Source organism: Poeciliopsis prolifica, unplaced genomic scaffold (genome assembly GCF_027474105.1).
Source record: "Poeciliopsis prolifica strain line A6 unplaced genomic scaffold, Auburn_PproV2 SCAFFOLD087, whole genome shotgun sequence".
Classification (NCBI taxonomy): domain Eukaryota; kingdom Metazoa; phylum Chordata; class Actinopteri; order Cyprinodontiformes; family Poeciliidae; genus Poeciliopsis; species Poeciliopsis prolifica.
The window spans coordinates 1289280-1316723 of NW_026562462.1; the positions used below are offsets into that span (position 1 = coordinate 1289280).

Here is a 27444-nt window from a genome sequence, read left to right on the forward strand (position 1 = left end):
TGTGAACCAATCAGGTGACGAATGGGCAGATATGGATGATGAAGTCAAGTTCTGACCAATTTCAAACTTTCAGTTCTTTCCAGCACATCATGGATGTCAAAATAGACATTTTCAGACTTCACAGTAGTTATGAAACTATAAAACACTAAAATGTTCAGCTAAGATTACTGTGAGCTGAAAAAAATGACAGAAACAGGAAGGAAACAATAGTTTGCAGAATACACACTTTTTTAAAAATAATCTCGTTTCAGTCATGAGTTACTCTAAAGTTGATAAGCATAATATCTCTTTAAAAGTTTTCCGTTGTATCAAGAAAAACCCGTCTTTCTAAGGGAAATCTTTGTACCACATTCCAAATTTAAAATAAGATATTTTAACATTTTCTTGGTCAGTTGTATTAAAGTTTATATTTATGAACTGAACTGCAAAAACTGCAGTTTGTTTCCCACAATTGACTCCATTTGGACCGTTTTTATTTCCTGTTATACCGTCGCCATTTATTTTAACTTTTGGATCAACAACTTCTCCGAAATCACAACACTGAAAAAAAGCAGACGTTATTAATTGATTGGAACTAATTTTAATATAATGAACCATTAATTGACAATTAATTGTTTATTTATCCAGAGATCAAAAATACTTTCATCCAATTTCTGCACAGGAACCAAAATACAGCCACATCAACCAAAACACGGATGTGAAAACAGTTTTTAATGGCAAACTGAAACAGAACTGCATCTTTAAATATCAGATTTGAATTTTATTTTGCATTTCTGCAGGAAAATGTTTAATCTTGAAAGAAAAAGCCCATTTTTCCACACTTCAGAAACAGCTGCTTCCAATTGTCACTTCCAGAGTCCATATAAGGAAGTTCCTGACTGTGACATCACCGCGATGCAGGAAGAGACGTTTCAGCTTCAGATCCCAAGGTTTGTCAGTTTCACTTCTGTTTTCATCCAGATCAAACGTCTCCTTCCCTGATTTCTCTATAAACTCTGTTCACTAAAATATAATCTACAGTTTCCATCGCGAGTCAAGACTCATCGTCCCGGTTTTAGTGTTTGTTCTGCTGTTTCACAGACTGGGAGCTGAGCTCAGCCAGCTCCATGGAGGACGTCCAACAGGTCCGGTCCAAACCTGGATCCGTTTAAAAAAATACTGCCAAAGGATTTAAAAACCCAGCAGGACCCTCTTCTCCTAGATGGACTCGATCTGTCGGCGGACCTTCTCAGAGGCGAGGCGATCCAGCCAGCGCTGGCGGATGACCACCAGGATGGCGAAGACGACAGTCAGAGCCAACATGGCCGCTTCAAACTTCCAGAAGAGATGCTCCTCCATCAGGGCGGAGCGACAGCTGGGAGGAGGCAGAGGAGAACGGTTAGTGTCTGTTTACACTACAACAGCATTTGATCTGGATCCGCTTCAGATCAATTTATGGCAGACATTTAAATAGAAGGAATTAACACAGAATGGAAGAAGAACACAAGAGAGGGACAGAGGAAGGAAAGAACAAGGAATTAAGAATGGAAACAAGAGAGGAAAGAGGAAAGTTCACAAAGACAAGGGAAGAAGGAACCAAGGAACAAACTAAGGACAGACAAAAGGAAAGAAGCAAGAGTATGAGGAAAGACTACAGATAAAGGGATAAAGAAGAAAAAAAAGAAAATGATGGAAGGAAGGACATTTCTTTTTGATTTTGATGAAGTTCTCATCGTCAGGAGAGTTTCAATCTCCTAACAGAAAAGTCCCTGAATGTGTTTCTGTCTGACCTCTAACAGAAAACTTCAGCCTCATTTAACCTTCAGGTTCTGACCTCTTGTACTCCTGTCTGCTGGTCTTGGTGCAGTTCACTCGCTCCACGTATCCCGTCTGACTGCAAACCGTCTGCGTCTTCTGAAACACACACGTTTGAAGACATCGTCAGCCAATCGAGACCCAGCTCTTCATCATCTTCCTGATTGAATCGCACATATAAAACTGATTCTTCAAGTTCTGAAGGTAAACTAAAACTCAGACTGAAAATACATCAATTATTACATCACAATCCGATTAATGTAAAACAGAAAATATATAATTACTCCCACTGCTCCAAAAAATAAAACTTAAAAATCTAAATCATTCAATCATTATTTTAAAGACTCATAAAATTTAATTAAAGACACTTCTGAACGAGCAATTGCATGATTAATAAACATAAGTTCTTATCATAGTAAGATATTTTTTCTTAAATATATAAATGATAACCAGTACAATAATGCCCTGTAATGTTCAGCTAAATAGAGCATAACAAGCTGAGTTGACGTACAGCGTTGAAGTCGCTGCAGCGGTTGCATTCCTCCAGCACCACAAAGTTCTCCAGCAACCAGCAGGGGGCGACAACAGGCTTCACTGCTGATGCAGAAGAAGAAAAGGTCAGGAAAAAACAAACGTGAAACGTGAAGGTTTGGGCTTAGCTTTCAGATTAGTCCTGCTGTTTGCCAAAAAGATCTATACAGACACTAAAATCATCTTAAAAAGAGTAGGAATATCTTTTTTAATTCCAGAAAAATAAAAAATAGATAAATTAAGTGTTTAGAGGTAAATTAGAGGCAACTCTGATTGCTTTAGAATGAGTTAAAGAGGTTAGAGATGAAAGTTTAAATTGTGTACAAGTCATTAAAATTTCAGGATTAAAAATGGTGGCAGAGGTCAAAATTATTGATTTTGTGGAAAGTGCTGCAAAAAGAGAATTTAAATGCTCAAATAAGTAAAAATGGGGTTAAGAATATAGTAAAATTCTACATTAAGAAGAAATGGAAGACGAGACGATGCTAGATTTTATCATAGTATCCAAAAAAAAACGTTGGGAAATTTATCAAATGTATTGCAATAAAGAAAGAAGATGATATATTTAGGATGAGATTTGGTCACACAGAATTAAAAAGCATTCTTTAAAATAATCAGACTGGTTGCTGGGTTCACTGTGAACAAATGGAAGCACTATAAAAAAATTTTTTGGACTATAGTAAATATCCACACAAAAGAGAAATTTAAATAAAAATATAAGAAGTTTTAGGTAAAAGAATTGCTTCAAATATCACCTGAGGATTTAGTTTTTTAAAAGGAACAGGTATTTTGAAATAAATACAGTTCTATTAGTGATGCCAGGCGACATAAAAAGTAAAAGAAGGATGTTTGAAGCAGCCGAGGTGTACCTGTCGTCTTCTCCTCGCTCAGCAGCGCCGCTCCAAACACTCTGGAATGAAAAAGCATCAAAACGGCCTTTTACCCCCAGAAACGCTGATCTATAAAAACACTCTTAGACTCTGAGGCTCTGATGGAGGCCTGCGGGTCCAAACCCACCTGAGCGAGACGAGACCCCAGAACAGAGCGTGGAGCAGGAGGACCCGAGGCCGACAGCAGGCGACTGGGATCCGGCAGTCGCTCTCCATCAGCCTGCCTCTCCAGCTGGAAGGTGACAGCACCGCCACCCTGTCTGCTGCTGCTGGTTACTCACCAGCAACCCACTGGTTCTGGAGCTGGTGCAGGTTAACGCTTGGAATGGTTTGCTGCCTGGTTTGTTTACATGGTGCTCAGATTGAACTGGGTGACTTAAGGCAAAAGGCTGCAGAGACCTGGAAGAGAAAACATCAAAAATCAGTCTGGATTTTTTCCCTGTTATGATCCGACTTAGGAAAAAATACATCAACATCTACTCATTGTTTACACCAAGAAATTATTTTTAAAATCTTTTTTGAAACTATTTTAAGATCCCCGTTTGGCCTCATGCTGATTTTTGATTATTTTGTATTTGCGATCCTCTCGCTACAGTTGTATATATTAGAGCTGCAACTAACGATTATATTAGTGAAATACTTTCAAATATGCAAATAAACAAATAATTGAATGAGAAAATACAAATTTTATTACCAAAAATGCAATACCATTGCCTTTCTTTAATGTGCGCTTGATCATTTGTAGATCAATTGACTAATCTACAAATTAGATTTGGATCCATCATCATATACTACAAGCAGTTTCCTTGTGAACTTTGGTGCTTTTTTGTTTGTTTGAACAGCACAAGCAACATTATTGCTTAGTTTGACATTTTAGACTCAGCAGTGAAATGGTTCTTTTCACCGTTCTACCACAAGTTTATTCAGACAAACTCAATAAAATAAAACTCAAAGTGTGATGTGATAAATCACAAATAAACTATGGAAATTTAATATTAATCAAAGACAATGAATTTAATAAACATATTGCGCTTAGAGGAAAAAAGTGGAGGAAAACTATTTATTATACACATGCAGTTAAAAATTGTGAACACAAATACATTTCTAGAACATTTAGAAACTTTTGTATGTTTAGGAAAGAAAAACATCAATATACAAAATATATAGAGAGATATAAATATAAAAAAAGAAGTTAATGAAGTGTGTAAATGTGTCTTATATATATATATACAAAAAGACACCCTTAGGATAAATGTATACAAACTTACTGATAAAAAAAAACATTAAAATATTTTAGATTGTTATGCTAGGTTTAAATAGTTTCTCTCTCAAAGAAAAAAAAACAGTTGGAAAACAACTCAGAGCTAAATTATCAACTTCGTGTCATAAAGATCTACAAGGTACAATAAATGCAGTAAAAATAAGTTAAAAAACGAGACAAAGTTCAAATAAATCTGCCACTTGCGAAAATGGCTAAATAGTAATTGTATAATTTTGGACGCACAACACAAAGAAAACAAACAATTCAAGACTTTCCTCAGGGCTGTGTTCCACAGCAAAGACAGAAAAAACTCCCAACTAGTAATATTGTTTATTTTTTGTCCTTATTAAGGATTTCTCTCCTTATTTTCCGCCTCTTGGAAACATCTGGACCCAAATGTTTAACCAGATTGGGATTATTTGACCAACAGATGGTTTATAATCAACTGGCTGTAAACACAGCTGATCAATAACCACTCAAAAACGATCAATCGGTTAATAAAATAACAATTTATCAATCTGAACTCTGGTTATTTACGCATTTTAGAAATAACTCGAGTGTTAGGATGAGGCAGCAGTGATTTACAGTCCTCCTATTCTGAGTGTTTACCTAAAGAAGAGAAGCTAACGTTAGCAGCCGTTAGCTTAGCTCCGAGCACTCACTGTGATCCGCTGAAACAGCCGCCATTTTCAGATCCAACCCTGCAGCTGAGAGGAAGAGCAGCTTTTTTTACAGCGACGGTTAAAACACAGTAGTCTTTGAAAATGACCGGAGATCAGACAGGGAGACTACTGAAGTTCAAAAACTGTTACCGGATTATCTGACGGGCGGCCTCTGCTCACTACGACATCATTAAAGCCTAGAAACCTTCCGGTAAGGACACTTCAAAATAAAAGCATCTCCACTACGTCAGGCGGATACAGAAGAAGACAGATTCTCGTTATTTTTAAGTGTATTTATTTAACATTGCTTGCAAACAAAATAAAATCAGTATGAGAAAAATAACAGGTAGACAGTCCACTATGATCCAAATTACAGCAGCATCACTTGAGTTTAAAATTATTCAGCCCTTCAGAAATAGATAAATAATAGTGTGAAATGTAACCTCAACTCAAACTCTTTCAGCAGGAATGGTTAAATTAATAGCATTTAAAATACTGCAATCAAAAATATTTATTTTATTATTTTTGCATTTAAATTAAACAACTTCTTAAATTACTTTTTCACAAAATGGTTCAAAACGGACAAGTTATTGACTATCTTACCTTTACAAAACATTTTATCTATAACAGTAGCAAATCCCCAGTCCAGTGTCCAAACATACTTTATTGCTATTATTAGTGATTGTAAATTATTTGGTGTAAATAATTTTTATTCTCACTCAAAGCCAGGAGAGAGTACTGAGGAATAATGTAAGTTTGACTGTAACATTAACATTTATTGTGATGGGGAGACAAAGTCACTTCCGTTTGTTTCCTTAGCTGAGTTGGAAACGTAAATGTTGGCGGAAGTCAGTCAGATGATCCACACCGCCGCCTAGAGGCCATGACTGAAAATTGCATTACACTTTATTATGTCAAAATCAGAATCATGACTAAGTGTTTTGCACTAGTACAGATAATTTTTTAATATTAATACAAAAAATGACCCTCATAATCTCTGCAAAAGAACAAACAACATTTATGTTTTAATTTTTAAATATAGAGTTTCCATGAATGTAAATCCTTCATTTTGTAGTTTTTTTTGTTGTTTTTGTTCAGATACTGTGAAGGAAGAAATGTGAACACCTGGAGCCTTGAGGGCAGCGACACACCTGGCCAGGTGGAGTCTTCTGTCTCCTCCACCAGCTGCGGCCCCAGCAGAACTTTTCCAGGTTACACTGAGAGAAGAAGAAAAAAGGCTCAGATAAACACAGACAGGTTTCGTTTTAGTTTAGTTTTGCACTCCCGCACCTTTCACTTTGGGAATTCTCTGGGTTTGATTAACTTTTAGCTAAATTTAAAAGAAGAAAAGTGCAGATTCTGTTACACATAATCATAAAGTAAAAAACTGGTAAAAATAAATTACATCATTACGAAATATCAAACATGGGTAGCAGAAACACACATTGACAAATCTCAGTTTTCCACAAACTAAATTGTTTGAAACTAGTATTAGTTTCAAACTAATATAACATAATACAATACAGTTCAACGTACTATGATTTATTCAATTTTTACTGCAAAAACACAAAATCTTACCAACTATTTTTGGTCTAGTTTCTAGTCCATATGTCTTGATGCACTTTATATAAGACAAAACAAATTTATAAGTAACTTTTCAGAAAAATATGAGTTTTTTAAAGTAAATAATTCCTTAATATTGATTTTTAAAAGTTCTTGTTCCACTGGCAGATTATTTCACTTATAATAAGACGTTTTCCAGTCATAAGCGAAATAGTCTGCCAGAGGATTGAATACTTTTTCATCTATATTAGGGAATTATTTGTCGTATTAAATTTGCACCCAAAAAACTGTTATGATTTTGTTCAGTTGATCTTTAAAAGACACAACAGGCGCAGCAGGAAACTGCATTAGAACAATGAAGTTTATGTAGAAAGCAGAAGTCACAATAAAAATGTCTCTGTCTGTCATTCTTTGTTTTTCTTTCCTGTGTGAGAGTTGCCATACCAACAGTCAATAATTTTGCTCCTTTCTAAACTGAGATTTGCTTTTTTTAAATCAAATCGTGCAGGTTTTAACTAATCTAAGCCAAAACATTTATCCTTCATCTGAACCTGCTTGTTCTTGCTCTGCTGATCTCCAGCGGTCACTATATTTAATTCCTTTTCCATGTGTTTTGTGAAAAGCTCTGAGAACAATCATCTCATCTTGACTGTTAAAAAAAAAGGAGATGATTGAAGATTCCAGGAGCAACAGAGTTGGATCAAACCCTGTTTCCATTATGGGAGGAGAAGTGGAGGTGGTTGAGGAATATAAATACCTCTGCGTTCGTTTGAACATCAGACTGGAAGATAAGATCCTTCAAGGTTAGCAGCAAAAGGCTGCAGATCTTTTATAAACCGGTTTTTGAGAGCGTCATCTCTTCTGCTGTCCTCTGGTGGGGACGCAGATCAGACCTAAAATGGCTCAGCAGCCTGATAACGAAGGCTGGTCCAGTTCTGAGGAATCTCTGGAGATGACAATGCAAAGAAGGATTCTTCATAAAACCTAGAAGGTTAAGGGCAACTCTGACCATCCTCTTTATGAGACAGTTTTGGAAAAACAGCGTCTTCAGTCAGAGGCTCGCCACTGGAGATCCTTCCTGTCGACATCCATCCCTATTTGCAATAACTCTGAAGAATTTGAATTAAAATGAGTTATAACAACATTCAATTCCCCTTTGGGATTAATAAAGCACTTTTCAATTTGAATTAGAATTTTATCACCTTCCTAAAATAATGTCCTAAGTCAGTAAAAAATGACTTTGGCCATTATTTTAGGAAGTTGATTATATTTTTATCTGTAGGCAGGAACCCTGATGTTAGGACAGATTTTGTGTCTCTGTTGACGCTGTGTTGTGTCAGATATTTACCACTATCGTGACTCTGCGTCGCTTCAGACGTCGACAGATTCCAGGAAGTCGCATGAAGCTGTTTTTCCTCAGAGACGTGACAGAGTTTGACTCCCAGTTTGCAGAAACTTTCTCCTAAAAGCAACCAGAGAGATAAATGACCCTCCAAAGGATGTGGAGCAACTTTAAACACAGCTGGGCTCCAAGCTCTTGTGTTTCAGTTTTTTGTCTAGTTGTTTTTGTTTCAGTCACCTGTCCTACCTGCAGCGTTGCTGTGGCAGGAGTGAAGAGCGGCAGACTGCAGTCGGCCCTCTGCAGAGGGCAGATCAGCAGCAGAAACACAGCGCAGGCATTCGGCTTCATCTGTCGATCATCTACCGGTCAAACCAATGAATCAATAAATCCTCTGAGCGTCCAGATCCTCCCGCTGCTTCCCCGTCCAAAAGCAAACAGGCTGAATGACAAATATGACAGAAGGGAAAGCAGAATAATCCTCTTAGTCTGGTTTATGAGTCATGTGACCACATGATGACATCACTCTGAGCCCAAAAACTACTGACAGATCATCGACACCCACAGCGAACATGTGGCAGAAGGAGCTCAGGTCAAAGGTCACGCCTGGCCTGCCTTCCTCTGGAAACATAGTCACAGATGTGAATTAGGTGGTGGCGGAATCATGCTGTGGGGATGCTAACGAGACGAACAGGGGAGAAAAATATGGGAAAATCCTGGAAGAAAACTTGCTGAAGGTTAGAGCTGCAACTAACGATTATTTTAGTAATCAACTACTCTGATGATTAATCGATTAATCAATTAATCAGATAAGAAAAATGGCACATTCTGCAGATTTTTAATCTGTTGCATTTAATCATTTAAGCTGTTTTGTACAATATTACAAATACATAAAAAGATGAAAATGAACAGTTTTTAAGTAACTAAAATATAAATTTTATTTCCTTAAATTTAAATAACATAGCATTCCTATAGTGTATGGTTGGTCATTTATTGATGAATTTTTATATCACTGATTAATAATTAGCAAAAAGATGCTCAACGGAAATTTAGTTTCTTGCAGAATTTAAACCCTGTAAAGTTAAAACTAAATCACTGGAGACATTCTGGGTAAAACATTTATAGACAAAGAAGTTTAGTTTTGTTTAGTTTTTTTTATTATCTTAAATGCAAATCTACACATTTCAGTACAATTTTGGCTTTATTTCTGCTCTGAATATCTTATTCTTCAAGTAAATTTTAAATCCTTTTACACTCGTTAATGATTAATTAATTAGTAAATTTTTTGATGATTACAGTACAGTAATCAATTAATCACGATTAACTGTTTATTAAAAGATATGAGAACATTTGGTTAAAAATCTTAGCTTCTTTGAAATGCAAACAGCATTTCGCTCTCTACTCTGTTTTTAACATGTCCTTGATTAAAAAATTTGAATTAAATTGAAATATCAGAGCTTACTTTTTGTCGTAATATTAAATAACTTTAATGTTAACAAAGGTAAAGTTTAAAGAGATTCAGTGAGCCATGGTGTGATTTCATTACATTTAAAATTCAAAAGACCTAATTTACTGGAGCTCCAAAGTTTTTTTCTCTTCTTATTAGAATCAATATCAATTAATTAAAAAAAGATGACTTAATAGGGAATTAAACTGAACATAAAGGAATCCATGCGCTAGCTTAATATGCACATTGCTGCTGTTTATAATCAATATTACCAATATTATTGTTTTTAGTGGCGTTGTTATTGGTTTTAGCCAGCAGAGGGCGCAATTATCTACGTATTTTTACTAGGGACATAGATTTTTTTATTTATTATTTATCATTTCAGGGGTGTTAAATGTTGATTTTAATGAACTAGATCAATATTATATTATATTATACTATATTATTATATTATATTAGCCTATATTAGTTTGGGGGGAAAATGCTGCTTCAGTTCAATGGCGTTATAGACTATTACTATTATCATTATCATAGTTATTACTCTTATTATTATTATCAATATCATTATTGTTCACACAGGGGTGCAGTTTTCTTTAGAACAATTCCCAAATTTTAATGTATTACAGACTTATATTTCACAGTTGTCTTACGTTTTCGGGAATTATGTTATATTATATTATATTATATTATATTATATTATATTATATTATATTATATTATATTATATTATCAGGAACTGAATATTTTGTCCTTTATTTTCCCCCTCTTATTTTCGACATTAAAAATAGAGAGTTTTATTTATTTATTAGGTTACCTGATGTAAACATAATCGTTGCTATTCTTATCACCTCTTTGTGGATCCAGGAATAGTGCGAAAAGCTCCCAGGCCGAGTGTGCTGGAGCCATTTATAGCTAATTGATTGATTGACTGCTGCGAGAGCTCGGTTGTATTTCTATCTTTGGCTGCAGGTCTATGTTTAGCGGCCTCCTCCTCCTCCTCCTCCTGCTCCACCACCACCGCCCACCCGTCCCACGACCAGCTGATCTTTGTTGCACGTAAGCGCCGTCCCGTCGTGGCCCCGCCCCGCTTCCTATGGAGGATTTATTTATTTTCTCCTCCGTCTCCTCCTCCTCCTCCTCTGGCGCCGCTGCGTCCATTATCACCGAGAAGAAACGGAGAATGAACAGCGAGAAAACGCGACCACTGCAGGCCGAGCGGACCGCCTCGGAGGACTGAAGGATGAGCGCCGACCGCGGGACGCAGAGCCGACCGGAGCCGCCGCCACTGAGCCCCGGAGGAGGCAACATGAGCTCGGACTAAGCAGACGAGAGGACTCCGCTGCGTCCGGTGAGGGACGGTTGGATGGATGGACGGATAGATGGACGGATGGATGGATAAACAGGTGGTCTGATGGCGGATGATGATGATGATGGCACAGCGCCGCACGGAAACGCACCTGGAAGAAATAAAATGAGGGCTCTGCGGCTTTGCAGGCTGCATCATCATCAACATCATCATCGTCATCATGATTTATTGACGGTATTGACGGCTCTCGGCCGCGATGAAACACCCCGACGCCGACTGGACTGACCCCGTCCTCCTTGTCTTGCAGCGGCTCTCGGTCGGGATGTCTGGAGCGGCCGGACCTGCACCGCCCACCGGGGCCGGACCGGAGCTGCCGGACCTGAGCCATCTGACCGAGGAGGAGCGGAGGATCATCCTCTCCGTGATGGAGCGACAGAAGAAAGAGGAGGAGAAGGAGCAGAGCATGCTGAAGTGAGTGGTTTTGTGTTTTACATTAATCGGCAGTTATCAATATTTCTCTGGCACCATCTGCTGCAGAAGACACGATGTTCAAAAATAAAAGGCTGCCATGTGCAGTAAAGATGAAGGTTACACCTCAGATATTTACTCACTGTCTCAATAAATAAACGGTAAAGCTGAGCAAGGAACCAATCGCTGCAAATAAAGGCTCATAACGAGGCATAAAATAAAGTTTATTGGAATCAAATTGGTAATTAGATGAAACCCAGAGGAAGCCTGACCTGCAAAAACGTTTTGATAGATAGATAGATAGATAGATTAGATAGATAGATAGATAGATAGATAGATAGATAGATAGATAGATAGATAGATAGATAGATAGATAGATAGATAGATAGATAGATAGATAGATAAGGAACACTTGTACTTCCAGGTTTTGTACATTAAGAGCTACTTACTAAAATAAATATTTCTGCCACAGTTTTTAGAAAACTAACATCGTACATATGGCATTGGCTTCAAAGGAGTTTTCATCCCTATGAATTCACAACTGAGCGTCGTTTTAAACATGCCAAACCCATAGGGGGCAGTGTAGCGCTAAGATACAGCCTGTCACCCAATCAGAATCCTTAAAACAGCAACATGACTTTCTGTAAGGACTAAACATGTCTGGACAACGTTTTCAAAAACTCTATTTTGATCTGACCTTTTGTAAATAATTATTTTTACTGAGTTTTTGAGTGGATAACAGGCTGAAACATACAAATGTATTAGTTTCCCCAGATATTAATATGTCTGGACTAGGCCAATGTCAGTGAGAAAAGAAAATCAGCAAGAAGCTTTACCTATCAATTCCCAAAAGTTTCCCTAAGCTCAGCATTATCTCTAAAAATATATTAATTACAGCAAAAAATGGGAGAAAATGTAACAGTTGCTATGTCAGGCCTCTAAGTGGTGAAGTAATGGAGTCAAGCATGAAATATAAACAAACAATTGTAATGAATACGCCTAAACTCTGCTGTTATACCTAGATAGAGTGATGGTCATCTAAAAAGACCAACCTGCTCGTTGTTTAGCACTGAAAACCACAGAGATGCTCTGACGCTACAGATCGGATTGCTCTTTGCCAGCCACACGGAGAGGACATTAGTGCCATAACCAAATGTGTTATTCAATGTCCCTTTGGGATCAATAAAGCTTTTGTGAATTGAATTAAAACAAAACCTTGTACCAGTTAAACCTTGCTGAAGTGGAGCTTCCAGCATGTGGAGCAGGCGTTTTACAAACTCTGTTTTAAAGTATCTGAATAATTGTAGGTCAAACGAGTCTAAATATTGATACGTCCAAAGTTGCCATGAAGACAAAACTAAAGAAGAAAAAAGTCCAGACCATGATCTTCCTTTTACTATAACTTTCAAATAATCTCAAATCAAATACCAGCTCTTCAGTTATTAGCTAGCAATTGTACCTTTTTACAAGGGTTAATTTCGCCCCCTGGTGCAGTGTTGCCCTGGGCAAAGAGCCATTTGGCCTTTTTGTTATTGCGCTACCACAGAAGAATTGGTTTTGAGTGCAGGTGAAAATGAGAAAAGACGATGCTCATCAGTCTGGAATCCGAAGGATTTCCACCAGACAACTTGCTCAGCCTGGTGGTTGTTTTTGAGTTAAAACTTTTTCAAAGCTTACTGAAAATTTGAAAATATCACTTGATAGTTATGTGTTATTGAAAGATTGGAAAATTCACACCTGCACACCAACTATAAAGTCTTAAAGAAATGCAAAGATTTTAGAAAGTTACATAAATAAGCAATCCCTAGCCTGGTGGGGGCACAAGTAAAGCCTGGTGGCCCGCCAGGCTCATGATGCACTGGGGGAAACCCTGCTAGTAATAATTAAGAATAGTAAAAACTGTCACTTGTGCATATTTATAAAAGAAAATTTGATTCAGAAGAAACTACTTCAGATCAGATCAGAATGGAGACCCTGACATGTGATCTTTACCCAGAATGCACTGCTCAAGGATCGTTTTGAACCTAAAACCTGGGGGGTTTGCAAGCTGCACGCTTGTCACCCGCAGTCCTTCTGTTTCTGTTGGTTTTAATTGGACTCCAGACTAAATCCCGTTATCTCATTAGTGGGAGTGTTGGTGGATCGGTGGCTGCGGTTTAACACGAGTCAAAGTATCTTGAACTTTGGAGATCTTTGAAAAATGTAAAGACTTTGTGAAAAATGTCCAGCCATTTTGTGTTTTCTCTGCAGAATAACGTTCAGGAAAGAAGGGGGATAAATAAGTTCCTCCAACAGTAAAGAGTTTAGTTTGAGTCGTTTATGAGGTGAAAACAAAACGGAGACAAGCAAACGGTAACTAACACCAGTTAGTCTGTCATATCACTAATTATTGCACAGATTTGTAAGATGTTCAGTGATCATGTTGCTATAACCACATTTTGCCACCAGATGTCTCTGAACTCAGAGTCTCACGTTTCTACCTCTGTGAATTTATTTGAATCTGATACATAAAGACGATATTGTGGTTATTTTCTCACAGAATGGAAAGTATTTAGGAGTTACACTGTAAAAACACAAAATCTTACCAAGTATTTTCTGGAGCAAATACTTGGTTCACTTGAAAAAACCCTAACTTATAAGTAACTTTACATAGGAGGTTGTTTCAAGTAGGTAATTTCTTAATATTGGTTTTAAAAAGTGCTAGCTCCACTGGCAGATTATTTTATTTACAACGTGAGATAAATGTGTTGTTATTAGTGAAGAAAATCTGCCAGTGGAACTGGCACTTTTTCATGAATATCAATCAATTATTTACTTAAAACAGACTCCTACATCTTGATGAAAAGGAAGTTTTAAGTTAGTTTATTTCAATATTTCAATATATATTTGGTCTTGAAAATAGTTAGTTAGATTTTGGATTTTTGCAGTGTAGGATGATGAATGGATGATTTTCCCCCAGGTCCCGGTGATCACATCATCAGTCTTGTCTGCTTGTACTTTAAGTTTTTATGTGTTCATTTAATTTACTTTGTTTTGTTTTTGATTTTCTGTGTTGCTGAAGAAATAAATAAACAGACCAGAGCTCACAAAGCAAATAATTATAAAGACATTACAGCAAAACAAAAGAGTCCACAATGATGTGAAAGATGATTTCCCCATGATTAAATAAAAGCTTAATTCTTCCTTACCTACAGATCCATCAGTGAAAAATTTAAAATATTAATTTCTTATCAATCAACCTTTCTAGCCAGTTTGAGTCTGATTGACTCAAACTCTTTAATTAGTTAAGAAATATAGCTGGACTCATAACTGTTGTTTGGTTAGTTTAAGCAAATAATTTCTTAATATTGATGAAGAGGTTCTAGTGAAGACATCTAAATCCCAGATCTCCACCAGAGCCCCTTCATAACCTCTAGAACCCCCTTATTTATAAAGTAGAACTTTATTATTGATCAAATTAGCTTTTTATCTGGCCTTACTATCATTATTAGTTACTTACAAGTTACCTATTGACCAGTAGAACCTGATCATGAACGACCAACATTTCTCTGACTGCTGAACCTCATCATGACCTCAGGAATCACTTTATTTGTCTCTTGGACCAGAAAGACACCAAATTAATGAGAGGCTCACACAGCATGTCCTGGATGCTCAATTCAGATTTTTCTTTTTTTTGCTGAAATCAGATTTTTTTTTTTTTTTTTTTTGCGTAGTCATTCATACTACTAAATAATCCAACGAAAATCAGACTTGCAAAGCGACGTGCGTCAGAAGAACATTCATGTCATTCATGTTTATGGAAGGAATAATGGACGCTGCCATTACTGAGTCGTTTTTAAAGTTTATTCAGCAATGGGAATTTTCTGTGCAGAAGTTCGGATGTAGTCAGAGCTACAAGTGGTGAGATTGTGAAGTGATGAGCTTCAGCGACACAAACTGCTTTCATAAGTTCATACTTATAATTTAATTCATTCTTCTGGTGCAGAATTATTTCATCAGTGACGTGAAAGTTGAACAAAAACTGCAGACGCTTTGAAAACAATCGGATATCTTTGTGAATTAGATTTTGGTGACTTGAATCTGATTTTAATTAAAGTCAGATCTTACAGTCACATTTGGACCAATTACAGGACAGAAAAACAGAGAATGCAGAGTTAAAGTTAGCAAACCGTAACTAGTTTACCTTTTAGCCCATCACAGTTCATCTTCAGCTTTCTGTTCTGTCCATGTCTCCATGTTTCGGTTCAGTTTGTGCTTCACTTTTGGTTAACTTCTCTTTATTGTTTTTATTCTGTTTCATCTTCATCCTCATCTTGGCCTTTGTGTCTTCAGGGATGAGGAGGAAGTAAAACCTCCCCCAGCTTCGTAAGTACCTCAGAGTCCACTGTGCTGTTTGAAAACCCCTGTCCCGGCCAGAACCTCCTTCCTGTTTCCCAACCTGACGCCTCAATCCCACGGCGAACCTGCTTCCTGTCCGCTGACTGTCTGTGTTACCTGGACAGGTGGAATCCGTTCTCAGGGTTCAGTCAGTTGGTCAATAATGTTGCAGCCAATGTGTCCGAAGTTCTGCAGGTTAAAAGTCCGACAGACAACGAGTCGCAGACGTGAGTAAAACCGAGAAGATGAACTGATCAGAGGTCTGTTTCTGGCTCACCTCAGATATTGATCGATTATTGGATGTTTTACCAAATCAGATTTGATCTGGATCATTCATGAGGATCAGATCACTGCAGAAAAAAGTTTCTATCCAGGAAATATCACAAGCTAGAGGAGAGATTGTAAAGTAGGTAGAGTCTGACGCAGCATTTGTCTTGAGGTCAGTGTCTGACTGCTCCTGTTCTCTACAGGAAGTTACATCAGCAGTTTGAGATGTATAAAGACCAGGTGAAGAAGCTGGGGGAGGAGCCTCCTGCGGCGCAGACGGCGAGGGCGGAGTCTCCCACCTGCGGCGTCTGCCACAAAACCAAGTTTGCGGATGGCTGCGGCCGAGCCTGCTGCTACTGTCAAAGCCGCTTCTGCGCGCGCTGCGGCGGGCGTGTCCCTTTAAGAGCCAATAAGGTTGGAGTGTGAGGTCGTATTTCCTCCTTTGGACCTGTAGTTTTTCTTTTTGCAAATCTTAACATCCACGTTCTTCAGCTTAACTTTGAACATAACCACAATCTTCATGACTTTGATTAAGTTAGTATAAGTGTTGATGTTTTCCCCTATATGATGATTTGATTTCAAGGTACCTTAACGCTCAAAAACTGAAGAATACATTTCTAAATAATATAGAGTAAGACATGCAGAAAGTGTGATTAGGTGTAAAAACATTATTAACAGTTAATTCATCTCATTTGATCTCAAAAATCTGCAAATGAAAAAACAAAATGTGTCTTTTGCAAAAGCATTTATGCTCCTTGAACTTTCACTGTGTTTTATCTGGATTTTATTCAATAAACCAGCACAAAGTGATTCATTTTTGTAACTTGGAAGGAAATTTATTCATGGTTTAATGTGTTTCAGCCCCATTTACTGTGATATGCTAAGATAAAATCTCGTCAACTAATCATCTGATTAGTAAATAGGTTCCTCCTGTGTTTAATTTAATCTTGGCTTACCGGTTTGTTCGCGAACAAACAGAATCGTGAAGACCTAGAAACCCAGCAGACGGGTCCAAGATGAAGCTGTTTAGGTTACAAAACTATATTCAATCTCTGAACATCTCACAAAGCTCCAACTACCATCTGAACATGAACAAACTTATCAACCTAAACCAATTAAAAAGCAGCCAAAAAGTCCCATGGACACTGCATGTAGTGGGACCAGGGTGAAGCATAGAGATGGCAGGGTAATGCTGTGGGGCTGTGTTTCTTTCTCATGGATAGGTACACTGGGACGACAATCCTGAAAGAAAACCAGTTAAAACTCAAGAGCTGCAATGAAATGGATTGCATGGATAGAATGGTCCAGTCAAAGTGCAGACCGTGTTGAAAGCCATTTTGTTATCACATAAAATCCAAATAAAACAAAGTAATGTCTGAAATGTGAGCATATGTTAACGTGTGTGTTGTTGTGTTTTAGGTGATGTGGGTTTGCAACGTGTGCAGGAAGCAGCAGGAGATTCTGACCCGGTCGGGAGAATTTTACCCCAACGTGTCGCCTCCACACGGGCCGATGCAGGGAGCGCCGGGGGCCGGGGGGCCGCTGAGCAACGGAGCCACAGAGCAGTAAGTGGCATTTAAACTATCAGACAACAAACAACTCTTCCAGTCGGAGGATAGAGACACGACCCACCATCAAACTGAGACCCGAGATTTGACCTCTGATTGGATTCAGAAACCTAAACGTTTGGTTTGACACGAGAGAAAAACTACAGATTGTTTCTTTCTTTTTTATTCTGTGAAAAACAAGCTTTTCAAACATAAAATAACTTGGCTACATTTGTGTTTTCTTTTAATCTAAAGCTGGAGCTGATTTAGGAAATGATCCTGGACTGCAGACGTGTTACATTTTAACAACCGAATCTCACTATCAGAGCCTCCACATTGATTTTTAATTACTTCCTTTTAAAAATGTAAATAATTATAATAATTATGTCATCAGTATGATACAACCTTTCTGTTTATCATTGATAAAGTCTGACATTAACAAAATAAAGCGCTTCTCTTCCTGTTGTTCTCTCATTGCCACTGTTTAAACATCTGCGGTGCTGAAAGTTTTAAAGTTACATCATCAGTTTTAAAGCAATGTGACGTGATGGAGAACCAGGAAATCTAACATTTTAACCACCATAATGAAACTACTAGAACGACTAGAAGCAGTCATTCTGACGGGGAAGCTTAGAACTAAAATAAATCTTAATTTAAGCACCAATGCACTGCATTTACCAAAATAATACATGGTTTTTAATTTAATAAATTAAGTGGCAATACTATATTTGACGTGTTGTCATGACACTGTTATAAACATGTAATAATAACCGATTCAGTAAATCATGACATTTTTAATACAAAATTGACATTATTCAAAATGTCTGTTATGACAACTTGACATCAACCAAGAAATTATGATCTGATTGAACTTTAGCTTTAATAACGTAAAGCTACATAATTTTTAAAGTGTAATCAGTAATGCTTACTCATGTTCATGACAGTCTTATAAAGTGTTAGAGATTAAGTTTAGTTACTCACCAAAAACTGGATTTTTAATTAGTTCGATTTGCAATTTTTTTATTTTTATTTTAAAAAGGCAAAACAATTAACTCTACACATAGATATAATTGTTGTTTAATCTCTTGGTTCAGTGAGATTTAGGGAAGCATTGAGTGGTTTGATACTAAATTGTTTTTTTTTTTTTGTGAAATAAATTAAGAAATGGAGCACAACATCTTTGGGGGATCAGAAATTTGAAGTGTTTTCTAGAAGCTGCTTAAGGCTTAAAGGGGGTTTTATGTTACTATTTTTACATTAAAAGAAACCAAAAATCTGATGTTAAATCTGCAGCAACAGGTCAGAAAAGGCCAAAAAAACCCTGAAATTTTTCTTTTTTTTTTAGCCCTCAGTTTTGTCTGTAGGTTTTTACTGCTGAGTCAGTAAAATTCAGACTCGTCCTTTTGACGTCTGACTCGGTCATAATTAGATCACACACATAATTTACCTCCAGACCCCATCTCACACACACACACACACACACACACACACACACACACACACACACACACACACACACACACACACACACACACACACACACACACACAGACAGCGCCTGCCCTCCCCAGCAAACACGTACAACCCCCATACACACAAACTCAAACACACACGCTAATCAGATTAACAAAATAATAATCCCACAGCTCACTGGGGATTATTGCTGCTGCTAAATACAGCAGGCTAACACACAGGCTAACGGGAGCTCGTAGCAGTGATGTAATATCCCAGGTGGGCGGAGTCAGAGTGAGACAGAGAGCGCTGAAAGGGGCGGAGCTTCAGTTGTGCTCCAGCTGTCAGGTACAAACCTGCTGAGTGTGTCAATGTGTGTCAATGTGTCGTGTGTTGAACCGGCACAGAAAAACAGAAACAGGCTCTTTGTTTACATCTCTAAGAAAAAAACACACGACTGAAACACGGTGATGTCTGGATCCTCGTCTGGTCAGAGTTTCATCCGTCGTCCTGCAGCTGCATGACGGCTGCGTTGGTTTCGCACTGACAGGAAACGGCGGCCGCATGTAAGTCTGCGTCTCGCACATCCAGCTTCAGCTTAATGCAGAGTTTGTGATCTTTGTTCAGAGAAGAATCAGTGAGATTCTGGGTGGTTTGAGGGAGCAGTTTCACTCTGAGAAAACACGATTATTGGAGTCTTAGAGTCTTCAGAGTTTATATTATTTATAATTAGTTCATGTCCCTCAGTGTAATGATAAAGGAGGGAAGGCGGGATCTCTGGTCAGGCTGCTGGACGACGTTCAGTGAAAAGACAAAATCTGGAATTTGGTATTATTGGATCTGGATGAAGGAAAAAGGAAAGAAAGATGTTAGTTTATTCTTTCTTTTTGTTTCCTTGTTTCCTGCATTCATTCTTTTCTTGTGTTTTCCATTTTATCCTTCCTCTGTTTTCTTCCCTACTTCTGTTTTCTTTTCTTCCTTATGTCGTTCTTCCATCCATCCATCCATCCATCCATCCATCCATCCATCCATCCATCCATCCATCCAACCATCCATCCATCCATCCATCCAACCATCCATCCAATCCATCCATCCATCCATCCATCCATCCATCCATCCATCCATCCATCCATCCATCCATCCATCCATCCATCCATCCATCCATCCATCCTCTCTCTCCCCTGATCATTCGTTAACAGCGTCTCGTCTGTTTTCGTGAAGCAGCGTTTCCTCCCTCCTGATTGGTTCGCTCTGTGTGTCCGACAGGCGGCGGAGCCCCTCGGCGTCGTACTACGATGGTGGCGGCAGGATGCCTCGCTCGCCTTCCGACCACGGATTGGACCGCCGCCCCCGCTCCACGCACAGCTACCATGGCAACGGCGAGGAGGAGTTACGTGTCCAGAGGCGGCCAATCAAAGACCGGCGCGGCCGCTGGCACTCACAGGTGGGACGACGAAACGACTCTTATGTCACAGTGGTGATTTAATTTCCATAATGTTGTCAAGACCGACTTTATGGAAAAAAAGAAAGAATATTGTTTTTATTTCTTCTTCATTATTGTTTCATCTCAGTCAATAACTACAAATATTAATATTTATAGAATAATTTAATAAGCTGCTTAGAAAAAGCATGAAGTAAATGCTCTGTATACCAAACATGTTGATTGGATGGATGGATGGATGGATGGATGGATGGATGGATGGATGGATGGATGGATGGATGGATGGATGGATGGATGGATGGATGGATGGATGGATGGATGGATGGATGGATGGATGGATGGATGGATGGATCTTTCAATATGATGAGTCAAATTTAAAGGTAAAATATATTTTTTAAAATTTCATTTATTGAAATATGTAAAATGTTTTCCGATTTTAAGTTTCACTTTAATCCAGATTAAACTGTGGATTAAACTCTGAACTAAACTTTAAGAGCTAAAGCTAAACTTCTGAACCTGAAGCTAACTGCGGCGTTTTCTGCTAGACTTGTGTGAGGAAGTTCACCTGTTCTCCTTCCTGGATCAGGACCACCCGTTTGACCCGGTTCTGGTGGACCGTGAGCTGCGGCGGCGCCAGGAAGAGGAGTTTCAGGCTCGCTATCGAAGCGACCCCAACCTGGCCCGCTACCCGGTTAAGCCACAGCCGAGCGAAGAGACCATGCGGATGCTGGCGCAGGTCGGCCGGGTCCGCCACCAGCGCCGGCACAGCGACGTGTCGCTGGCTGCAGCAGAACCGGAAAATCTCAACCTCAGACACACAGGTAAGGATTTACTCTTTGTTCAGCCTGCTGTTTATTTCTCTTTCCCACTTCCACCCAAAATGACCCTAGATTAACTAAAATAAGAAAAATACTGAGAAAAAAAATCAGAACTGCTGAGTTTAAAAGAGAAATAATGTATCTTAACCCAGATATGTTAAAAAATAAAGTTAGTTGTGACACAGCTTGTTTCTGTTCTGGGTTTCGTCTTTGTCCCAAATCAAGAATGTCCAAAAACTAAACAATTATAGTTGTCTTATTTTGAAAGGTCCCCAAACTTTGAAATTATTTTGCACATTTTCTATATTCAAAGAAATCTCATTTATTTCTAAAATTGTTTTAAGCTTGGTTTAGCAAATTTATTCTGTATTTATTTATTCTGAAAAAAAATTCATTCTTTCTCTTTCAAAATACTTGCTACATGTAGGCTAGTTTAATAAATTAAATAAAAACAGCAAAGTCGACTTTTCAGTCATAGTCTTTATCATTTACTTTGTGTTATTTCCTATGGTAAGAAAATGAAATTTTTAATATTTCTTATTTTAGGTTATGTTTATTTTGACGTATTTATAATTTAAATATGATAAATTAAGATATTATCACAGGTCAAAGTTTTATTCTAGAATTTGAGTTGGGGGCCGAACAAAATCCCCACTGTCAGATTAATTCATTTTTGACATTAGAAAATGTCTTTTTATAAGTGAAATAATCTGCCAAATTATGATAGTTATGATAGTACAACTGGAACTGGTTGCTAGGTAACGGGCTGGTAACTATTTCACCAATATTAACAAATTATTAACTTAAAACCAGCTCCTGTATCTTGCTGAAAAGTTACTTGTGATTTAGTTTTGTCTTATTCTAAGTGTGCAAAGATATTTACACTAGAAACTAGACCAAAAATACCAAATAAACGTTTGTTTCTGCAGTGTTGTCTATTTGTTCTGTTGTCTGATTGGTTATTTATTTTGTAGATCAATACCTTTATTTGTTAGTATGTAGTATTTGTGTTTTACGCACTATTTGGTGAATTAATAATAAAAAAGGACACATTAGTCAGTAATTAACAGATTCCTATTAATGTTTTGCTTTATTAACTCATTGTTTCGCTCCTCAGCCGTCCGCCAGAATCGGCCTCAAGGACTGATTGGGTCTGGAGGTCAGAGGTCATTCTCGGTAGACAGGACTCCCAATCACCTCAGCCCCACGTCTCCTCGCCGCAGCCCCTTGCCACAGCAACTCCTGGACCCGAGCTCCGCCCTCAAGAGGAAGCCCACCAATGAGAGCATGGCGCAAAGAGGGAGGATGATGGGGAAGATGCACGTGATTGGCAGCTTCAGCAGTTCAGAGGAGGAGCTGCTGACCACACCTGAGTACACCAGCTGTGATGAGCCTGACAGTAAGAACTACATGGAGAAGAATGCTGTGTAGAAACACTCATCCAGAGTATCAGAAACACTCATCCAGAGTATCAGAACGTAGAAACTCTCATCCAGAGTATCAGAAACACTCATCCAGAGTATCACAAACACTCATCCAGAGTATCACAAACACTCATCCAGAGTATCAGAACATAGAAACTCTCATCCAGAGTATCAGAAACACTCATCCAGAGTATCAGAACATAGAAACTCTCATTCAGAGTATCAGAAACACTCATCCAGAGTATCAGAACGTAGAAACTCTCATCCAGAGTATCAGAAACACTCATCCAGAGTATCAGAACGTAGAAACACTCATCCAGAGTATCAGAACTTAGAAACACTCATTCAGAGTATCAGAAACACTCATCCAGAGTATCAGAACGTAGAAACTCTTATCCAGAGTATCAGAACGTAGAAACACTCATCCAGAGTATCAGAACTTAGAAACACTCATTCAGAGTATCAGAACGTAGAAACTCTCATCCAGAGTATCAGAACGTAGAAACACTCATCCAGAGTATCAGAAACACTCATCCAGAGTATCAGAACGTAGAAACTCTCATCCAGAGTATCAGAACGTAGAAACACTCATCCAGAGTATCAGAAACACTCATCCAGAGTATCAGAACGTAGAAACTCTCATCCAGAGTATCAGAGTATGTGCTATAAAGTTAAAGTAGTTTTGTTTTCTAGAGAAGCGCTAAAAATTTAGATTGAATTTAATTTTTAGCTTGATTAGCTGTGAACAACAACAACCCACAAATCAGAAACATATTAATTTTAATAATTAAGGGTAAAACCCCACAATATATACAGTAGTTGCTCATAAAATAATGTGTTTTTCTACATATTATTGTATAGTAGCCATTTCTTTAGCACTTCAATCACCCCATATAAAATCAAGTGCAATTTTAATTTATTATGTAATATTACAAACCAAATTAAGTTCTCAGAAATAAATAAAATGGACTAAGAAGATGGTGGTAACTGCAAAAATCTAAATCTTACCAAGTTTCTAGTGCAAATATCTTAGTACATTTGAAACAAGACAGAACTAACTTACATGCAACTTATTTGGGAGCAAGTTTTACGTCAATAATTCCTTAATTTTGATGAGAAAGTACTACTTTCACTGGCAGATTATATAATATCTTGTCTTGATATAAAAGTGAAATAATCTGCCAGTGGAACAAGAACTGGCAGTTAATTAATTGTTTTAATTATTGACTTAAAACTTGTAAGTTAATTTTGTCTTATTGTGCACTATTATGCACTATAAACTAAAAAAAGAAAAACCTGGTAGGATCTTGTGCTTTTGCAGAGTAACTGTCGTAGTGATAAACGAACATCCTTCCTCTAACAAAATATTGCATTAGTTTAAATTGTCTTCTGCCCTCTAGTGGAAAAGTGAGGTACTTTTGCCTTTTTCCTGGAACTTGTCTTTCAGTGATATCTTGAGTTTTCAGGAGTTAAACTGAGAAAACAAGAAGGAGGGAGAGTGGAAAAGGAGACACTGTGTGTGTTCTCAGTGTCTCTGACTTAAATTAGCTCAGTGTGATAATCTTCTTACAGCTGAATCTGGCTTCACCTCCAACCAGCTTCACCTGCACTTCCTCAGCCTCACCACAGAGGGTTCCCGTGAGAAAACTCTTCCTCTCATCATTTCCATATTTGGTTATGGTGGTACTGTTCCACATTAGAGAACTTTTTTCCTCTGGCCAAATGATTGGCCATTATGTTAAATTCTTCTGGAGTATCTCCAAATCCCACTAAATGTTGTAGGGTCATTTCTAATGGATTGGTTTGTTAAAAATCTGCATTTTTCAACTCTAGTAACAGAGAGAACTTTGTTCTCTCTGTATGTTTCTGAAAACACAAAAAACATTCAAATTCTTTATCTGGTTTCCAGGCCATTTTATAGCACAGCCAAGTAACTGTTACCTTCAGTTGTTATAAAAATGCTGCATATATAAAATTTCACTTAAAATAAATTTTGCTTCCTGATTTCACGCCTTGAAATTGGGGCGCTGTCCCTTTAAAATTTCTTGCCTTCAGGAATTGATCACAACATCCAAGCATAAACTCTGTGACTTGAGAAGGTTGAGGCTGCCGCTAATTAGCTAGCTAGCATTTTTCTTTTTTTTGTGTCTTAGTCATGTTTTCAAGCTCATCTCTAGCTGGCTGGTTCATGTTTGTAGATTTCTGTGGAGATGCAGGTCTTAAATTTAACTCATAGAAGTCTTAAAAAGTCTTAAATTTGAGTTATTGAAACTTGAGAAACTCTGTAACTGAACAAGGCTTTTGGCACTTTCCAACTTAAGGTGTCATGTAAAACATTTCTCGATGAAGCTGTGCTGGTTTTAATTTTGGGTTTTGTCCATTGTTGCCATGATAACCCGTTTATTCAGATACGCTCTGTGCCTGGGAGTCGGTCTTCAGGCCTATGGACGCCGACGTCATGAATGTCAGCAGAGTTTCAGTTTCCACGTTCTGCGTTCGGTTAATCTTCTGTGTCTACGTCTCAGGGACCAAAGTCAAGAGAGACGATGGAGTCTGATTGGCTCAGAGTGACTCCTCCCATCAGGGTCAGAGGTGAGAGATCAGCTCAGAGTCGCTGACGCTGCGGTACCGAAGACACCTGGACCGCAGGATGCAACATAAAAACCTCTGATAAACTTGACTGGAAAACAGAACGGATCCTGGAGAAGCTGGTCGATAATCTGGCCATGGTGGGAGACAAACATCTCAGCTTGTCGGTTCTGATGGGTCACAGAATCAGTGTCGATGCTGACTTCCCTCAATTGGATTACAAGTGAAGAGTTTGGATTACCAGGAGTCGCTGGAAGGAAGCAGGAATAGAAACAGTGCAGGAAGGAACCAAACTGTGGACAAGGTGGCCTGGATCTGCTGCATTCTTTGCTCATTTTAATGGAAATCTGTTGGATTTTTCAAAGTTCTTAAGGTTAAAGCTTCAAGAAAGTGCTTGGAGTCGCTGGAATGTTTCTCCCAGTTCTCCGACTCTCTGACCCAAAGTGAAGCAAACAGCAGGTTTGCAACCGGCAAAGTTCAGCTGAAGCCGTGATGCTGCTGCTGACAGAGAGACGGACTCTGTGTTTGGCCTGAGCTAATCCTGTTCCAGACAGGTATGAGCCGCCCTGCCGCCTGCAGGCAGAGCTCGGGGCAAACTGTGATCCCTCTCCCAGAGAGGAGGACAGAGGAGCTGCAGGTTCACCTCCTGCTCTTCTTCTCTTCTTCTTCATCTAAACCTTCATCTTCTATCATGCCGTCGTCCTCTCAGACCTGTGAGTACTGCAGAGGCTTTCTGGCAGGGATTTGCACCTGATGATGGGTCTAAGTGGACTTCCTGTCCGTTTATAGGCTCAAACACTCTGTTATTGCTCCAAATGTACCTGCATTTAATCTTCTTTCACTGATGGCAGAAAGTTTATAGATTCAAACTGCAGGTGATGGACAATAATGCTGCAAAAACTGATCCCCAAAATATTACCAAGGAGTTTTGGTCTAGTTTCAAGTGTAAATGTCTTATAACACTTGAAATAAAATAAAAAAATTGAACTTAGAAGTAGCTTTTCAGAAAGATATAGAAGTTTGTTTTATCTGCAAGGCAACAAGTACAAATTATTGACTAAAAACAAATTCCTGTATCTTGCTGAAAAGTCAGTTGTCAGTTAGTTTTGTCTTTAAAGTGAACTGAGATATTTGCACTAAAAACTAGACAATCAATAAATCAGTCAACTTTATTTTTATAGCACATTTTAGCAACAAAGTAGTTCAAAGTGCTTTGCATTGTGAGAACATAAAAAAGAAGCATATTTTAGTCAACAGTTGTGAAAACCAACAACAGACATTATATTTTGTCAAGAACTATTGTTAAAATCACCAATAAACAAGATATATGTCGATCAATGTTCAATTTATAATGGTTCAAGAACAACTAAACAGCTGGGTTTTAGTCTTGGTTCAAAGGAGCTCAGTGTTTCAGCTGTTTTTCAGTTTTCTGGAAGTTTATTCCAGACTTGTGGTGCATAAAAGCTGAATGCTGCTTCTTCATGTTTGATTCTGGTTCCGGAAATGCAGAGCAGAACCAGAACAAAAATACTTGGTGAGATGTTGTGTTTTTGTAGAGTTATGCAGCGTCATTGGAGTTCAATAAAGAAGACGTTTTGTGTAAACGGAATCAGAAAAAAGAGATCTGTAGTCGTGAATGGATGTAATCTCATTGTTTCTCTTCCTTGGAGGAAATGAATGCAGGACAAACTGACTACTGGAGGAAGTCAGTGCATCTTCTTTATTAGCAAAGCATGTCTGTCAACAACTGTGAAAACTGAAGTTGGATCTCAGAAGAAAACCAGTCAAGGAATCAAAGCAGAAACACACCAAATTCACATGGATCGGGACATATTCCAATTGAAATTGATCCCTTATTGTCTTTTTAAATACAGTTTATTTTCAAGAAGTTTTTAAAGGGATGTGCATCAACAAAGGCCAAACTAAGAAGAGAAACTTTCTTTAAAAAGAGAGGACAGTAAGGGATGTCTTAACAAAATGTATCTATAAATATTAAATAGCTGATCAGTGTTATGCTGGATCTTGTGACCATACGCTGAAGCCAAGCAGGATTTAATTTCTGATGTGTTTTAAATGAAGGAAAGAGGAAAAAACTAAATAGAAAAGAACAGTGGATTTGGACCAAAGAGGACAGTTTTTTATATACCTTTATAAGTTTCAATTGTTTTTATGAAATTTGTTTTGTTGTTTCCAGGAGACATGGAGAGCCAGTGGTGGGATCACAGTACCTGGCATGGCGAGCCTGCACCTATGTCTATGGTAACTCAA

At 38.1% G+C, this 27444-nt stretch overlaps 2 protein-coding genes across 22 annotated transcripts in view; one reads left to right on the top strand and one right to left on the bottom strand.

Moving 5' to 3' along the window:
• Positions 1-745: 745 nt before the first annotated feature.
• Positions 746-8479, bottom strand: jtb (jumping translocation breakpoint). Of its 6 annotated transcripts, none has more exons than XM_055022523.1 (8): positions 8290-8479; positions 8050-8163; positions 5139-6355; positions 3343-3614; positions 3195-3235; positions 2306-2388; positions 1814-1893; positions 746-1354 (listed from the first exon to the last, which is right to left on the bottom strand). In XM_055022523.1, exons 4-8 carry the CDS (start codon positions 3429-3431, stop codon positions 1198-1200), a joined length of 450 nt encoding a protein of 149 aa, XP_054878498.1. In that variant the 5' UTR covers positions 3432-3614; positions 5139-6355; positions 8050-8163; positions 8290-8479; the 3' UTR covers positions 746-1197. The 6 variants fall into 6 exon arrangements, with proteins under 6 accessions (XP_054878498.1, XP_054878493.1, XP_054878495.1 ...); XM_055022518.1 differs by having other exon boundaries at positions 2306-2391; XM_055022520.1 differs by having other exon boundaries at positions 2306-2391; positions 5086-6355.
• A 2091-nt stretch (positions 8480-10570) lies between these two features.
• LOC129353236 (regulating synaptic membrane exocytosis protein 2-like) overlaps positions 10571-27444 on the top strand; it is a 41840-nt gene continuing 24966 nt past the window's right edge. For 13 of the 16 annotated variants that reach the window (XM_055022483.1, XM_055022495.1, XM_055022487.1 and 10 more), the window contains exons 1-10: positions 10571-10835; positions 11101-11264; positions 15594-15626; positions 15764-15865; positions 16109-16319; positions 17325-17470; positions 20171-20348; positions 20932-21166; positions 22281-22562; positions 27371-27435. In XM_055022483.1, the coding sequence (XP_054878458.1) occupies positions 11116-11264; positions 15594-15626; positions 15764-15865; positions 16109-16319; positions 17325-17470; positions 20171-20348; positions 20932-21166; positions 22281-22562; positions 27371-27435 (1401 nt within the window). In that variant the 5' untranslated portion in view covers positions 10571-10835; positions 11101-11115. Of the gene's footprint in view, positions 10836-11100; positions 11265-15593; positions 15627-15763; positions 15866-16108; positions 16320-17324; positions 17471-19269; positions 19471-20170; positions 20349-20931; positions 21167-22280; positions 22563-27370; positions 27436-27444 lie in introns of those variants that run through there. The other 3 variants (XM_055022491.1, XM_055022494.1, XM_055022497.1) reach the window with 3 other exon arrangements.